The sequence below is a fragment of the Dioscorea cayenensis genome, chromosome 1, assembly GCF_009730915.1.
Source record: "Dioscorea cayenensis subsp. rotundata cultivar TDr96_F1 chromosome 1, TDr96_F1_v2_PseudoChromosome.rev07_lg8_w22 25.fasta, whole genome shotgun sequence".
Classification (NCBI taxonomy): domain Eukaryota; kingdom Viridiplantae; phylum Streptophyta; class Magnoliopsida; order Dioscoreales; family Dioscoreaceae; genus Dioscorea; species Dioscorea cayenensis.
The window spans coordinates 1,915,334-1,930,318 of NC_052471.1; the positions used below are offsets into that span (position 1 = coordinate 1,915,334).

Here is a 14,985-nt window from a genome sequence, read left to right on the forward strand (position 1 = left end):
AACACACGTACACTTCATTTGTTATGACCAAACTCAGAGTCTCAAAGTAAAACAAAATGATGGAAAACCATCTAATCTAAGCATATGATGTTATTCACCAACTTTTTTTAAGCATTTTTGCAAGATCTCTCAATAGAGAAAAAAGAAAAAGAGCAACATAAGTCTTTGAGTCAGTGAGTGTGTCAGTGAGACTTGTTCAACAAAGTTAGGCAAGAACCTTAAATTTATGGTAAGATGAAACTAGACTAGACATGTGGGGGAGCCACTTAAGTACAAGCAAAGTAATAAAACTGGTAATAATAATCATAAATGAGTACTATTGTCTTGTTTCTATTTAAATTTAGAGACAAGGTGGGTTGCTTTTGATTCATTTCTCTGCCGACTTGTCTTAAAACTTGCTCATTGGTTCAGATATAATCTTGTCTTTAATATAAATTTCTATATATATATATATATATATATGTTTATTTATTTATTTGCCAACTTTTGAGAATGTTTAGATTATGATGTAAATATATATATATATGTGTGTGTGTGTGTGTGTGTGTGTGTGTGTGTGTGTGAAAAGATTAGGTTATGATGAAATGAGGTGCAAGCCTTTATATCACTTGATATTTTAAATTTTTAAATAAGGGCCTGCCACATATTCAAATATTATCATATGTGGATCATTTGTTATATTAAAAATAAATAAAATATTTGAAATTTGAATTCAAAATAATTCCTTAAAGAAATAAATAAATAAATAAATCACTTTGTTTTATTATAACATGGATTTTTATTTTTTTATATGAGATTGATATAATTATCTTCACATTGATTTTTTCTTAATTTTATCAATATTCCCATTTATGTTTAATAACTATTCCTTATATATATATATATATACATAAATCCAACTCAAACAAAATCTCATTTGATTAACTGAGCATAATTGCATTCAAGATACTTTGTCTGCATCTTCTTGCCATCTGATTCAAAATTTTTCAAAAATAAAAATAAAAAATATATATATATAATAATAAATCTCGGGGAAATTGCCAATTAAAATTTTTTAAAATTTCAAAAACTTAAAATAATATTAATAGAAAAATCATTATTCGAATTTTTTTTAAAAAAAATTAAGGAAATTCATAGGAAAACCCCCAAATTAATTCAAAATTCATGGGCAGTCCCTTTCAACGTCTCAAATCCATCACAACGCTCTCATCCGCAGCCCGAAACCAAAGCTCCAACGCCCCAAAAGAACAAACCCTTCTTTTTTACTATTATACCCTTCATTGTCTTTCAAATGACCATCGTGACCATCATACTGACCATCCCAGGTACAAAAATCCAAAAGGGTAATCTTGTCTTTTCACTCTTCCCATCCCGACCCCGCATTCAAATTTTCAGCGCTCTCTTCGCTCCGCTGCGAAGCCGCCCTAAATCCTAAATCCCTCGCTCACTCTCTCGCCGGTGAGTTCGCCGTCGCCGGAGTGGAGGGGGTGTCGGCGTTGCTTGGTGCTGAGATCGGAGATGGACTTTGAGATGGGGGAGGCTGATGGCGGAGCCGTCGAGGTTGATTTCCTTTGCGTGGAGGTCGATCTTGATTACGAGTTCGATGCCGCGCGGTTCTTTGATTTCTGCCGAGCTGAGTCCGATATGGAGTTTCGTGAGGCTGAACTCTGGTTTGAGTCCGCCGGGAGCTATCCTCCTTCTCGTACGTTCGCCTTGATTTCCATTCCCTTGTCGAAAACCCTAGCCTTTTTCTTGATTTGGTGTAGAATAGATCAAGAAAGGGAGCGAATCACGATTGATCACCTGATTTTGATTTGAAGGATGAAATTATTTTAATATCATTAAATGTTTATTTCTGTTTCTGATAATTCGGTTCAAAAATTTTTAGTTTCTTGAAGATAACACTTGTTGTTTTATGATAAATTCTTGTGGCAAAATTCCATATTTCTTGTTTAATATATTGCATTATCAAATGCCATCGCATTAATGCTCTTGTTTCTTATAATTGTAGAATTTGTTTTTGATTTGTTTGTAGTCTTTTTAGTATTTCAACCATGGCAATAATTAACTTGGCTATCAAACATTTTTCTCCAGCTTTTATTGCGACGATGAAGGCATGGACTGATGTGGCTGGGGAGAATGTAAATACTCTTCCGAAGTATAAAGATGAGGACAAGAGTAATACTCTAATTATTCAGGGAGAGTTCAATATGGGTGTTGAGTATTCTGAGCTAGACAAAAAAGATAAAGGTACTTATTCCTAAGTGCCTGTTTTCTGATGATCACTTTTCTGGTTAGTATTGAATTCTAATAATGCGGTGTGCTTGGATTACATCAAAGAATTTTCATATGAATTAAGCATTATGTTTGGTTTATATTTTATTTTTTTCAAGTGATGTGAACTTCAAAGTTAATCAAGCAAACAACTTCATATTAACAAATGTTGCTGGTGTTGGATATGTATATAATTTCTCATCCCTAACAATGTGGATTGTTTATCCTCAAAAGTTCAAGAATGAAGCAGGTATAAAAAAAATTGATTAAAAAGGTTTGGGTTTTTCAGGATCACAATTCAACTAAAAAAAAGATCCTGTATGCAGTATGCCTGGACTTTTTAAACTTGTCTAAGATTGTTAGATGCTAATACCAAGTCGAAAATGTGCCAGATATTGTGTCATAGTTAAAAAAAATATCAGGTGTCAGCCTTGGAGCATGAAACACTTGCTTTTATTCTTGGAAATTTAATGGTTTTATGTTTTTGGTATTTTAGTGTCCCTGCATAACAAGTTTATTCATTAGTGTGCCCTTTCAGGTGGCCCTTAGTTTGGTTATTTACCAAATGAATGAGATGAGGTTGATTTTCTACTGTTTTGTGCTGGATGCCTAACAACAATTTCAATCCACAGGCTTGGGAGTTCATCGTCATACTTCTCAAAGTATGCGAAAAGGCATGAAAAAGTCATTTGCTGCAGGACCTTTCTTAAGAGGCTCTACTTTGATGAAACCTACTGCAAGTCAATTGGCTAAGCAAAATAAACCACAGGAAGTCAAGAATAGCTCTGAGAGTTTTCTTAGGTAATATTTATGGTTCTGTATTTTTATTTTCTTTGTCTTCTATTTTTCCCCCAAAGATTTATCATTAGTGGAGTTTGAGATGTCTTATTTGCATTTCTTTCTTAAGATAATTATTATGGGCATTTGTTGATACTATTTTTATTTTTCTTTTGGTTGTGTCTTATTTACGTTGCAAGGCATCAAAAACTTTTGGTTGGGAAGAGTGAGAAATCTTCTGAGGATCCATTTGGTAATGTTTATCAGGCTGCCAAAAGACAAAAGTTGGAGGGTGGTCATTTGTTCAAGGTGCTTTTTGATCTTTCTTGTACATGCTCAAGTGCATGTATGTGATACTAAAATCAGAAAAAATAATATCCTGGATAACATGAATATGCCAATCGATTTTATATTTTGATGTGTTAATTTTTTATTTCTTTATTAGCTTGTATAAATATGAAATGTCAAACTACTTTACATGATTAAATTTGAGCGGAGGGAATGATTTTATATTTGAAAATGGTTGTAGGTTTTTAAAATGAGACAATATTAAAATGATTAACATGAGATATGAGTCTTACAGATGAGAGATTAAGGTGGTTACATGTCATGGAATGAATGGCTTAGTGAGTTTGATAAATGCCACTCCAAATTTTGGCAGTAGTTACTGGAGTGACATGAGGTATATATATTTGTGTTTCCTAATCATTGTTGATGTAGACAAGCTTGGGTAAAATATGAACACCAGTTGTTTACAGCAATTAAAACCTAGTGTTTTGAAAATGATAAAATGCACTAGTTGCTAGTTCATTTGATATTCCCCATTAGTTTTTGTGATGCTTGATTATTCTATAAGTTTTCATACCTCAGGTCCGAATTTGCTCTTTAGTGTTAAGTTCATTGAGATAGTGCTTTTGATCACATTCAGTTTTATTCTTGTTGACTTTTTCTGTCCTTTGTGTGTGTGTCTGTGTGTACGTGTGTCATGGGTTATGAATTTGGTTTGGTGTATAACTGCTAAGACTTAATGTAATTAGGAGTCAAGTCCCTTGTTATTCTAAAGTAGGTGTTTTGTAATGCAGGTTGCTGACTCTAAGCAACAAATGGATTTGATACACAAAGTTCCACAAAAGGTATCATTTGCCACAAGAACATCATTTTAATCTTTGAGTAAATATCTGTTCCTGTTGGTTATGCATTGCTGTGAAATGTATCCTGGTGTTTATGTCACTTTGGATTGCTCTGATGGTATATTTGGTTAATCAGAGTTCTGTATATTTTTTTCTTCTCTTGCTTGATCTTTATGATTTGCCTTTGACTACTTTGTTCATAAAATATTTCCACTTTTATGGAAGATTTTCCTTTATTTGTTTGTTAATTTTGTTTGCAATTAACACTTGTTCTTGAGTTTTAAATATCCCTGCCAATAGCCAAATTTATGGGTAATTGAAAGTATTTAATTGTTTATTGTGGTTCCCAGAATTCAAGGTTGAAACTGACAATTCCTAGAGAACCTGAGCTGGAAACAGCACAAAGGGCACAAAGAGTGAGGATCCAAGTTCACAGGTATAGTTGCTCATATTTGAATAAGGAATGTGTGTTTTGATGATGTAGAATCAGTCGCCAATCTCCTCTTCTATGATGCAGGACCAAAACTGCCAATCCTACACAAGATGGAATGACACCTGCATCATCCGCATTTAAAGCACGCCCTTTGAACAGAAAGGTAATATTTTTGCCATATCAGAACTAGTTTTATGAGGATGATAATTTTAGGATCTATGGATTTCTACTTTTTATTTTTATTTTTATTTTTTATTTTTTTCCTGTTCCTTCTGCAGATTCTTGAGGCTCCTTCTCTGCCCCTGCACCAGAAGAGCAAGCCACAATTGCCCTGAATTTCAAGTATATATTCTCAAGTTTCTTCTTGTTCTTTTTCTTTCTCTTTTAAGGAAGGGGTGTGGATAATAGCAGCAGCCACATCATGCAACACAGTTGCATATATGATGTAGAACAGTGAAGCAATTAACTGTTTCTTTTTGTTTTGATTTTATTGTATATTAGGAATTTAAACTAATGACATCAGAGAGGGCTATTCAGCATTCTTTGGCTGCGCCATCATCGGTATGCTTTAGTCCTTTTGTTTTTGTAGCTTGTTTTCAACTTTTCATTAAGAATTAAAGCCATTAATGTCACCTTAAGTTTGAGTCATTATATATTTTTGGCTTGTGAAAGTAATTAAAAAATAAAATAAAATAATTAAAAAAAAAAAACAAACCAAAAGAAAAAAGTGTTCATTTTAACCCCTGAACTACATGAATTTGTTCATTTTGGCCCCCACTATTTAACATGCCAACTGATGTGGTTAGACATTATGTACGGTACATTTGCGCAAGTACAAGTTGATGGGTCAAAACAAATAAATTTGTGTAGTTTATGGGCCTTTTTTTTTTTTTTAATTTTTTACTTGAAGGGCATGCAAATGATTACACTAACTTTTGCCTCCACTAGTGGATTTAACCCTTTTATTGTTCATCATGCAAGTTAGCATTGCAGTTTAGTCATGATAAAGATGAATATTGGCTTCTCATATGATAAGAGTTAATATGTAATTCTTCAAATGTGATTTTGTTTTAGTAACTTTCTTGGGTCTCAATTGGTGGCATTATGATGCAGATTGCAAACAGTTGTGCTTCCAATTGTGCTTCAGAGATTTGTTCTGTGGGTTCCAGGAGGTTGCCATGTCAGCATTCCAGCACTTTACAATTGCAGAAGTAGGCTAATTAAACGTGATGCAATGACGGCTTTTTTGTTCATGCATTGCAATTTTATTGTTTTATTAAGAAATATTTTACTTAATTAGGACCACTAATTTAATTTGCATTTAACCATAACTCATAGATGAAGATGTTACCTATATCTAAACCTTCTTTTTGTAATCGATTTGCATGATTATTGATTCATCATCAAGTGTTTCTTCTAAATCTCAATTTAATTAGAGATTTTGTGGGGATATGCAAGCTATGGTCAGTGCCCCTCATGGGTTTTCCTTTCTTTATTCTCAGTGTCATACTGTATTACCAGTTTTTACTTGCTAATAAATTGAATGAAGTATGAGATTATTTGTTTTTGGTGGAATGAAGCATTTAAGAGAAAACAATTTGTTACAGTTTTTCACTTCTCATATCTTGGAAGAGAAACCTTCTTATAATCATTGAAAATGCAATATTTTTAAATATACAATGAGATTGCATCACTGCATTCTGTTACAGGCAATTCATTTCATTTCTTAAACTAAACTAGGATAACAGGCTTCCCCTCTCAATTTGAGCATGAAGGATAATGGCTAACTTATACAATAGAGCAACTAAGTAGATAACATCCCAGATTGATAGAGTAGATAGCCACCACAACTAGCAAAGTAGATACCAGTTGAATATGTGAAATAGACGACACCCTAATAGGCAGAGTAGGTAGCAACCAAATAGGCAGACTAGATAGTGATGTTCAACATCAACTGCCAGAATGAAAATTATCACAGATGATATTGTTGAAATAATCCTGTTGGACTGATCAATGAGAACCTACTAATTATCTCATTAGGCAGGGAAATACTAAGAAAGTGATCCAGAGGTGTCCAAAAAGTACTCTTGTCAAGGCTGGGAAATGGTACGAAATAATCCTGAGTTGCCCAAAAGAAATACTGGGGAGTGCCTAAGTTAGACATTAGAATGTTTTGAAAAGCATAAAAAGTGACCAAGGCTATTGATTGCATTTTTTAGGATGTGATATATGCCGTTTACGATGTTAATATTGATGGCTGAACATAATCCAAATGGACTAAGGCTTTTATGACAAATTTCGATTTTTTTAATTTTAATTTTTATTATTATAACAAATTCCTCCTTGTTTGATCTGGTTGGTTTGCTTAGAAGTGCAAAACTGGATGGAAGTGGTGTGGTTGCCAAATTTAAAGCTCGTCCACTTGAGAAAAAGGTAAAAATTGTAGTTATCAGCTGAACGTTTTAATTTCCATGCAGGGTCATTTAAAATGCAAGGTATAATTTTGTATAATGTATCCCTTCTTAGAGATTTGTTATGCATCAACAGTGCATTTTGTCCAAGTTGATGAACAACTTCTAGTTGTCCTGTTTGTTCCTTCATTTTTGTTCAGAAAAACTGTTTCCTTGTGCCAAACTTTTTATTTTGCAGTTATTTTGGATACTTCACATAGCAATAGCAACACTCACATTGAGTATGTGCTCCATTGCAGATATTTTCTAGTAAAGGAGACATAGGTGTCTTTCGTAGCATCAAGCAGGAAACAACAACACCTAAGGTATTTGGAGTAGGTGGATTTTCTCAGTGCATGTGTGTTCCTTTATGGGGTCCCTTATATTTATTCTTTTCAGGAGTTCAACTTTGAAACAAACAAAAGGCTTCAGCAGAATCCACCAATAGATTTGTTTAGCAAGGTGGGCTTAATGTTTGGTTGCATTGTTCTTTCTCATTGATTACTCCCTCCGCAAGTTTTGCTATACTTATTTACAACATATTTAATATTTCTGATAGTCAAGTCTAAATCATTTGAATTAAAAAAAGAAAAAGAACAAGAAAAAGGGCCCTTTTGGTGTCACTAATTTTTTTTATCCATTGGTTTATCTTGTTTTAATGCTGCAGTTATCTTTGAATTCTGAGGCACAGCAGAGTAATGCATCTCTGGTGATCATTTCTCAGTCCATTCCTGTTATTAATAAGGTTTCTTTAGCTTCTTTTATTTTCTTGTAGTTTTCTATTTATTCCATAGATGTTTTTCATTATTTTATATTGGAAGTTTTTGAAAAACTTTTCAAGTTTTTACTATTGGATGCAAGGGTTCCAAAGAGAATATAATCAAACTGCCACGGCAAGAACCCAAGGTAAGCCACACAAGTGTTCATATAATTGCAACCTATGTTGTTTTCGTAACATCAGACTACAGTTGTTAGACTTAAAGTTGTTAGGTGCCTTCCTTTATGTTTGTTTATTTTGGAATTACATACATTGATCACTTTTGAATTATTATTGTGAAGAGGGAAACATTTCGAAATTTTGAGGGTCAGTGCACTCAAGCTGGAAGTGCGGTGTCTTCTAGTTTCAGAACGCAAGCAAATACATTCAGGTAGTTATAGTGGGCACTTACAATAAAAGTATGTCATTGAATCTGCTCAGTGTTATAACCTAATTACTATTATTAAACATGCTGGTCAGCTAATTTGCTGGAATCAATTTGCATGTCATGAATTGCTCGTCTCACCGGCCTAACTGTTCTAGCTTGGAAAGAAAATTTCCTTTTTTGCCCGTTCCTGCATTTGCAGTCATTCAGCATTTCTTTGCATACCCTGTTCTTCTGCTATGGTTCATGGAACCCAATATTTGATCTCCATATTCTTTGTTTTGGATGCTACCACATTCTGAATTATTTCTAATTTGCAAATTTTTTTTAAGTTCTCTGCATGTACAACTGCCAGTACACATCTCTGATAAGCTCTTCTACTACTTTATTTTAATGGTCACCGAAGTTACTAAAGAAAAGTTGACTTTAATGATCTTCTAATGCTATTGGTTTCATGTCATGAATACCCAAATTTTGCATGATTGAGACCATCCGCGCGCATCTTACCAAATGTTTATCGGATTGTAACAGGAGCTTGGGAATCCGTTGATAGGTGTGAAGATAACAGAGCTGCGTCAAAGGGCGATTAGTACTAATCTTCAGCATTTGTATACCCACAACAAAATCAAACCTTCATTCAATATCAATATTTTCACTCTTGGTATGGATGAAATCATCCTGATTTTCAAAGGATGATGCATATGAAATTTTCATTTGTACAGTTTTGTCATTCCTGGTTCTCCTGGAGCTTGAGCTTGTTTTGATGATCGCTTTACTGCAATCAAAGTAATTGCTGCTGTGAAGCTTGGATAAATAATAATGTTCCAGTGAAGTTATATGTGTGAAACCAGACAAGTCTTTGTGATATACAAGTCACCGAAAGTTGCATAGGAATGTAGCATGATATCATTGTACAGTGTTTCAACCCCAGAGCATATATTTTGTTGATCTGGTTTTTGTTATTCTGGTCAATCAATACATTCAATCTTGCAATATAGATGGCTTATTTTCTTTTGAGTTGTCTCTATTATTTATTTGATGTCTTGTCAATTATTTCAGATGCTTTGTTTGATATAACTTCACATTATCCATAATTTAGACTAAAACAATTTGTCAGTTTCACAACAAAGCACTACCACTTCCAAAGTTGGAGACAGAACTATTCATTCCATCAGAATGTACTATGCAACAGCCAAAGAAAATAAAGTTATACCAATGCAAAATATGACAAAGAATCAGAGCCACAAAGATTAGCTCCACCATCACCACCTTCACAACATTCAATTTCACATGGTGTGTTGGAATGGGGACCATTTAATTCATTTAAACCATTCACAAGTTTCACACAATGTCCCAAGAAAAAAGCCAAATCATCAGTGTCATTTCTCCAATCTTAGTTTGTCTATGTGTCACAAAACTTGGCAGCAGGCACAACACTTCAAACTTCACAGTGTGTTGTTAGATATGACTTCTCCAAATCTCACAAACCACTGACCATCTGATGAGCTGTTGCTGTTGTCATCATCGTTTTTGTCGTCATCTTGGTGGGAATTAGCAGTTACATTTTGATCAGTTAGGAGATGAGTGTAAGCGATTTTCTTCGAGGATATGAAGCCTGACTTTGTAGTCAAAGGGGCCGGCAGCAGCGAAACCAGGACTCGAACAACCTCATGCATGTTCGGTCTCTCGGCCGGGTGTTTCTTGGTACATAGCAATGCAAGCTGGAATGCTTTTCTGATAAGGCTTGAATCCATGCATGTTACTGACACTTCTGTGTCCACTGCTTCCATCACTGTGTTGCTATCTGCTTTGGACAGTATCTGATCATAAACAACATAACTATATCAGATCAATACATTAAGATTTATTAAAATTTAATTGAAAGAATTAATCTGAGTTTGAGGACAAACCAGTTGGTGCAAGTTTGATTCATTCTCGACGGCTTTCTTTCCTGTGAGAAGCTCCAAAAGAACGACACCGAAACTATATACATCAGACTTTTCACTGAGTCTCGAGGTCCTTGCATATTCTGGATCAATGTAGCCAATCGTGCCGAGCACGTAAGTTGAAGCATGTGTTTTGGCTGATGAAATGCATTTGGCAATGCCAAAATCTGAGACACGAGCTTCAAAGTTCTCGTCGAGAAGTATGTTTGATGATTTTACATCGCGGTGTATGATCCTTGGATCACAGTCATGGTGAAGATAGGTGAGTCCTTGTGCAGCACCGATTGCTATTTTCAGTCTCGCATCCCAATCAAGCTTTACTTTCTTCGAAGGTCCTGAGAAAGAAGATATAAGTATTGACAAGTAGTTGTTTATTATCTAGAGTCGATAAAAAATTAATGCTTAACCAACCATGTAGAAGATCCCAAAGTGATCCATTTTCCATGTAGTCATAGAAGAGCAGGTTTCCATGAGGGGAAAGAGAATAGCCATATAAAGTGACCAGGTTTCGGTGTCTAATGCTGCCAATTGTTTCGAGCTCTGTTTCGAATTCACGCAAATTATGAGCATATTGATTGTAGAGTCTTTTGACTGCAATTGCCTTTGAGTTCTTGAGCACACACTTGTAAACTGTGCTCGAGGAGCCGTAGCCAATAATGTATTTTTCGTTCAAGTTCTCTGTAATTCTCATTATGTCTTCATATGTGTGAATTGCCATTTCCATTCTAAGAACTACTAGTTTTGGAGGACCTGAGATGTAACAAATGATCAGAGCATATCACCATACGAGTGACGATGAATAATCTGGTTTTACCTTTGACAGTTTTGCTCGGTTCTTTAATAAATGATTTTGGTTGATTGGCTCGGTATACAGCCACCGATAAAACAGAAATTAGTGCAATGCAGCCTAATGCAATGCAGATAATTGCAACCCGAGAAATGGTAACTGAAACACAAGCAAAATCCAATTAGTTATTTTCTACATTAGTGAAAGACTAATTGTAAATCATCTTGTTATATGCATACCTCTTGACTTTTTACCATCTTGTTGACAAGAATCCAACCAATTACCACACAACATTGGATTTCCCATGAAACTGAATTCAATAAAATGAACATGTTAGTATACAAAATAAACAAGAGTTGTTAAGTGTTTATCACATACCTCTCAGGGGGGAACCTCGAAAAATTCTTAGACGATGGAATATCTCCTGATAAGTTGTTGAATGAGAGGTTCCTGAATGAAAATAACACCTGATAATGACCAAAAAATAAATGGCTTGAGGTAACTTGAATTCGAAACAAGTGTTGTAAACTCACAGGGAAGTAAGGCTATAACAATTGGTTAATTGCGCGGGAATTGTTCCATACAAATTGTTGTTATTTAAAATCCTACATAAAACACCACATCGTCAACAGACTTATCAATGTAAACAAGCTCAAGCAATGGAATATTTCAGAAAATGAAGCTTACAAAGCATCGATGTTTTGCAATTGCCCCAGTTCTTCCGGAATGAATCCAGATAGTTTGTTGTGTGACATATCACTAGTACAAGTTCAGATTGAATGTGTTATCAAGAAGAAGAAACCATGCAAAGACATGGAATTGTATCACTTAATTACTGAGTTACTTACACTATTTGAACACTTCTTAGATTTCCGAATTCCGATGGCACTGGTCCACTGAGACTGTTTCTGCTCAAATTCCTACACCAAAGAAAAACTATAACACAATTAAATATATCATTTCATCAGAAAATAAGGTTAATGAACAGTGATTTCACTCACAGTTCAAGGAGGTGCTCGAGATCTCCAATAGATTCTGGGATTGTGCCTGAGAAGTCATTATGGGAGAGATCCCTAGAAGACAATGCGGTTGAAATATTAACATGTAGAAATGACAAGTTTATCATGAACATACTAAAAGGTATACAGTACACTCACAATGTATCGAGATTGACAATCCGGCCTAACTCGACAGGTATTTCTCCCTTGAAAAGGTTCGATGAAAAGTTCCTGAAACATTAGAACTTGAATAAAGTTTTCATTTATAGTAACATCATAGAAGTTTCCCATACTTACAAATAAGTCAAGCTCTCTAACTTCTGAAACTCCAAAGGAATGGAACCACTCAGGTGATTACCGTGAACATTGCTGAAAACGGACACTAGAAAGTCAAAATCTTATGTCTGTTTTGCAGAGAATAGTAAGGAGAAAACTTACAGTTTGTTCAGAGCTGTGCAGGAGCTGATATTTTGTGGAATAGGGCCTTCAAGATTATTATTTGCAAGGTTTCTGCATATAAGAATTCGAATCAGACAAAAATACGAACTTATGAAACAGTCAATGTTCACTCAAAGACCACAAATAGTAAAAAGCTCACAACTCAAACAGCTCTCCTAGTTTTCCAAGTTCTGCAGGGATTTTTCCTACTAATTGGTTGTCATTCAGTTGCCTGTGATTAAAGATCAAGAAGATAAGTTACACTCAGAGAAAGAAACTATAAGTTGAGTGCTTGGATAATGAAACTACTTACAAGTAGCTAAGTTTTGACATGTTCCCCAACTCTGGTGGAATTGGACCTGTTAGCTTGTTACCATGCAGATAACTGATAGGCATCAAAGAAAGAGACATCAGTAAATATAGAACACAAGCATCAGAAAATAAGCAGGCAAAAATTAAGTGAATGAAACTCACAGCTTGCCAGTGTAGGAAAGATTCCCAAGTATCGGCGGGATTGTTCCCACAAGTTCATTTTCACTTAGATCCCTGAAAACAAAGCAAATGTGCGCTTCATGCAACTGCATTTTGCTTACTAATGTAAAAAATTTAAAGGCTGTAGAAACTCACAAAACTGCAAGAGCCTGCATTAGACCAATCACCTCTGGGATCTTCCCAGTCAGTCTATTCCCTTGTAGTGATCTAAACCATATAAAAAATACAACACGTCTTATAAATTCATTCGATTAGAAACTTTGACATTCATATAAGAGAGTCCCATACAGAGTTGCTACTTGTAGGAAGCCAATATTGTAAGGAATTTCTCCAGTGATTTGGTTATATGAAATATCCCTGAAACTCAACATTCAAAGAAATCAATCCATATTGCCAAAAATTAATCTCAGTCAAGTATATATATATATATATATATTAATATCAAACATACAGGATCTCAAAACTAGTACAGTTTCCAATGCTATCAGGAATAGTCCCTGTGAGGTTATTCCCCCTCACATCACTGCAAGAACAATGACAAAACAAGAACAAGGATTCAGAATCATAACTTTGTTAGAGAGTTTGAAGCTAAGGAGGAGGAAAAGAAACACTCACAAGTACCAGAGACCAGTCAACTGGCACATATCAGGAGACAAGGTCCCTGTAAGAGAGTTGCCTCTCAAGCCACTGTTCATATTCCATGAAGAGTTTCTTAGATAAAGGAAAAAAGAGCATTGAACGAAGAATGGATTACTGAAAACGAAGTTGGAATTATGCTTACAGGTATTGCAGCACTTCATTCCAGTAAATGATTCTGGGAATTTCACCAACAAGTTGGTTTTGTGCCAAATCCCTGTTCCACAGCATGATAACAAAATCAAAAACAGCAAAAGAGGACAGAAAAGGAGAAGCAGAAGAAGAAATCTCACAGAGTCTTCAGGTTTGGAATCTGGGACAATGTTGAAGGAATGGGACCAGTTAGCTGGTTGTTCTTCAGATTCCTGAACAAAAAGTACATATTTGAGTACATGAAGTTGAAACTATCTGGAAAGAAGAGAAGAGTTTGGATTCATCTCACAGTTCCTCCAACTGCTTCAGCTTGGAAATGGAGAATGGTATGTCTCCAGTGAGTGAGTTCCCAGATAAGTCTCTGCAATTATTTTAAACAACTCGCATCAATTAAAAACCTGCAAAAATCGATTGAATAAAGAAGATATTTACAAGAATGTCAGAGAAGTGCATTCTCCAATCTCATCCGGAATTTGTCCTGTGAGCTTGTTTCCTTTCAAATCTCTACACAAACACAAAAGAAAACTCAACAGAGTGTAGTGTTCACAAAATCAGAGGAAAAAACAGAAGCAAATTGGACAACAACAAAGGCTAACATGAACTGCAAGCTTTTGAGCAGACCAACAGCAGGAGAAATCTCTCCACCAAGATTCAAGTTTGATAAATTCCTACATTTCCAAACCAACAAAAGCAATCAAATCAAACAAGCAAAGCAAAACCCAAGCTCAAGATTCAAGTTTGAACGTGAAACCAACAGGGAAACAACAGAAGAAGTGAGATTGTCACAAAGAACTCCTCTCCATGAGCAGTAATCAAAAGAAACCGTATCCCAGTTGAGAAGCTCATTAGCAGAGTTAGTGAAAGCAGCCTTAATGGCAGCCAATGCCTGAGCCTCCCTCTGCTCAACTGGTTGGGAAACAACACAGAGAAACACAAAGGTGGTACTGGTACTAGCTAGCAAGAAGAAGATGAAGCTCCAAGCCACCTCCATGGCTGGTTTTTGAGAGAGATACTGAGAAAACTAGTAGTAAAAGTGGTTCATTTGGATGGAGAAGGAGATGGTGAAGTAGAGAAGAAGGTGATAGGTGCGATAAGAAGCGAAGAAGAAGAAGAAGAAGAAGAAGAAGAGAAAGAGAGAAAGAGAGGACAGCGACGTGACTGTTGCTTTTGGTATGGTACGCAGAGGTTGCAAAGAAGCAGAGCAGTAGTGGTAGTATCACAGTTACAGCTTAGACATCATACAGGGTGGTTGTGTGTTTTCTTTTTTTATTTGTTTATTTATTTATTTATTTATTTATTTTCAGATTATTGAGTTCTTTTTATTTTTTA

The 14,985-nt window shown here is 35.2% G+C and overlaps 2 protein-coding genes across 2 annotated transcripts; one reads left to right on the plus strand and one right to left on the minus strand.

Moving 5' to 3' along the window:
* The first annotated feature begins 1,383 nt into the window (after positions 1–1,383).
* Positions 1,384–9,216, plus strand: LOC120262497 (protein TPX2-like). Its single transcript, XM_039270629.1, has 18 exons — positions 1,384–1,702; positions 2,095–2,250; positions 2,907–3,075; positions 3,252–3,360; positions 4,134–4,184; positions 4,532–4,617; positions 4,699–4,777; positions 4,893–4,942; positions 5,008–5,059; positions 5,116–5,175; positions 5,728–5,825; positions 6,984–7,047; positions 7,325–7,390; positions 7,464–7,526; positions 7,732–7,809; positions 7,926–7,970; positions 8,124–8,212; positions 8,738–9,216. Exons 1-18 carry the CDS (start codon positions 1,519–1,521, stop codon positions 8,754–8,756), a joined length of 1,518 nt encoding a protein of 505 aa, XP_039126563.1. The 5' UTR covers positions 1,384–1,518; the 3' UTR covers positions 8,757–9,216.
* Positions 9,217–9,397: 181 nt separating this feature from the next.
* On the minus strand, positions 9,398–14,872 carry LOC120264886 (LRR receptor-like serine/threonine-protein kinase SIK1). Its single transcript, XM_039272771.1, has 26 exons — positions 14,412–14,872; positions 14,253–14,324; positions 14,089–14,160; positions 13,946–14,017; positions 13,797–13,868; positions 13,649–13,720; positions 13,483–13,554; positions 13,319–13,390; positions 13,156–13,224; positions 13,003–13,074; positions 12,850–12,921; positions 12,689–12,760; positions 12,536–12,607; positions 12,376–12,447; positions 12,235–12,306; positions 12,097–12,168; positions 11,941–12,012; positions 11,788–11,859; positions 11,627–11,698; positions 11,473–11,544; positions 11,318–11,389; positions 11,179–11,249; positions 10,967–11,098; positions 10,564–10,902; positions 10,117–10,487; positions 9,398–10,026 (listed from the first exon to the last, which is right to left on the minus strand). Exons 1-26 carry the CDS (start codon positions 14,645–14,647, stop codon positions 9,652–9,654), a joined length of 2,961 nt encoding a protein of 986 aa, XP_039128705.1. The 5' UTR covers positions 14,648–14,872; the 3' UTR covers positions 9,398–9,651.
* Between the last annotated feature and the right edge of the window lie 113 nt (positions 14,873–14,985).

Coding starts and splice junctions, on each gene's coding strand:
- LOC120262497 (XM_039270629.1), top strand. CDS start 1,519: ATGGACTTTGAGATGGGGGAGGCTGATGGCGGAGCCGTCGAGGTTGAT. Junction 1,703..2,094: donor CGGGAGCTATCCTCCTTCTC/GTACGTTCGCCT, acceptor ATTTTTCTCCAG/CTTTTATTGCGACGATGAAG. Junction 3,361..4,133: donor AGGGTGGTCATTTGTTCAAG/GTGCTTTTTGAT, acceptor TTTGTAATGCAG/GTTGCTGACTCTAAGCAACA.
- LOC120264886 (XM_039272771.1), bottom strand. CDS start 14,647: ATGGAGGTGGCTTGGAGCTTCATCTTCTTCTTGCTAGCTAGTACCAGT. Junction 13,721..13,796: donor ATTCCAAACCTGAAGACTCT/GTGAGATTTCTT, acceptor GCTGTGGAACAG/GGATTTGGCACAAAACCAAC. Junction 13,225..13,318: donor TGTACTAGTTTTGAGATCCT/GTATGTTTGATA, acceptor GTTGAGTTTCAG/GGATATTTCATATAACCAAA.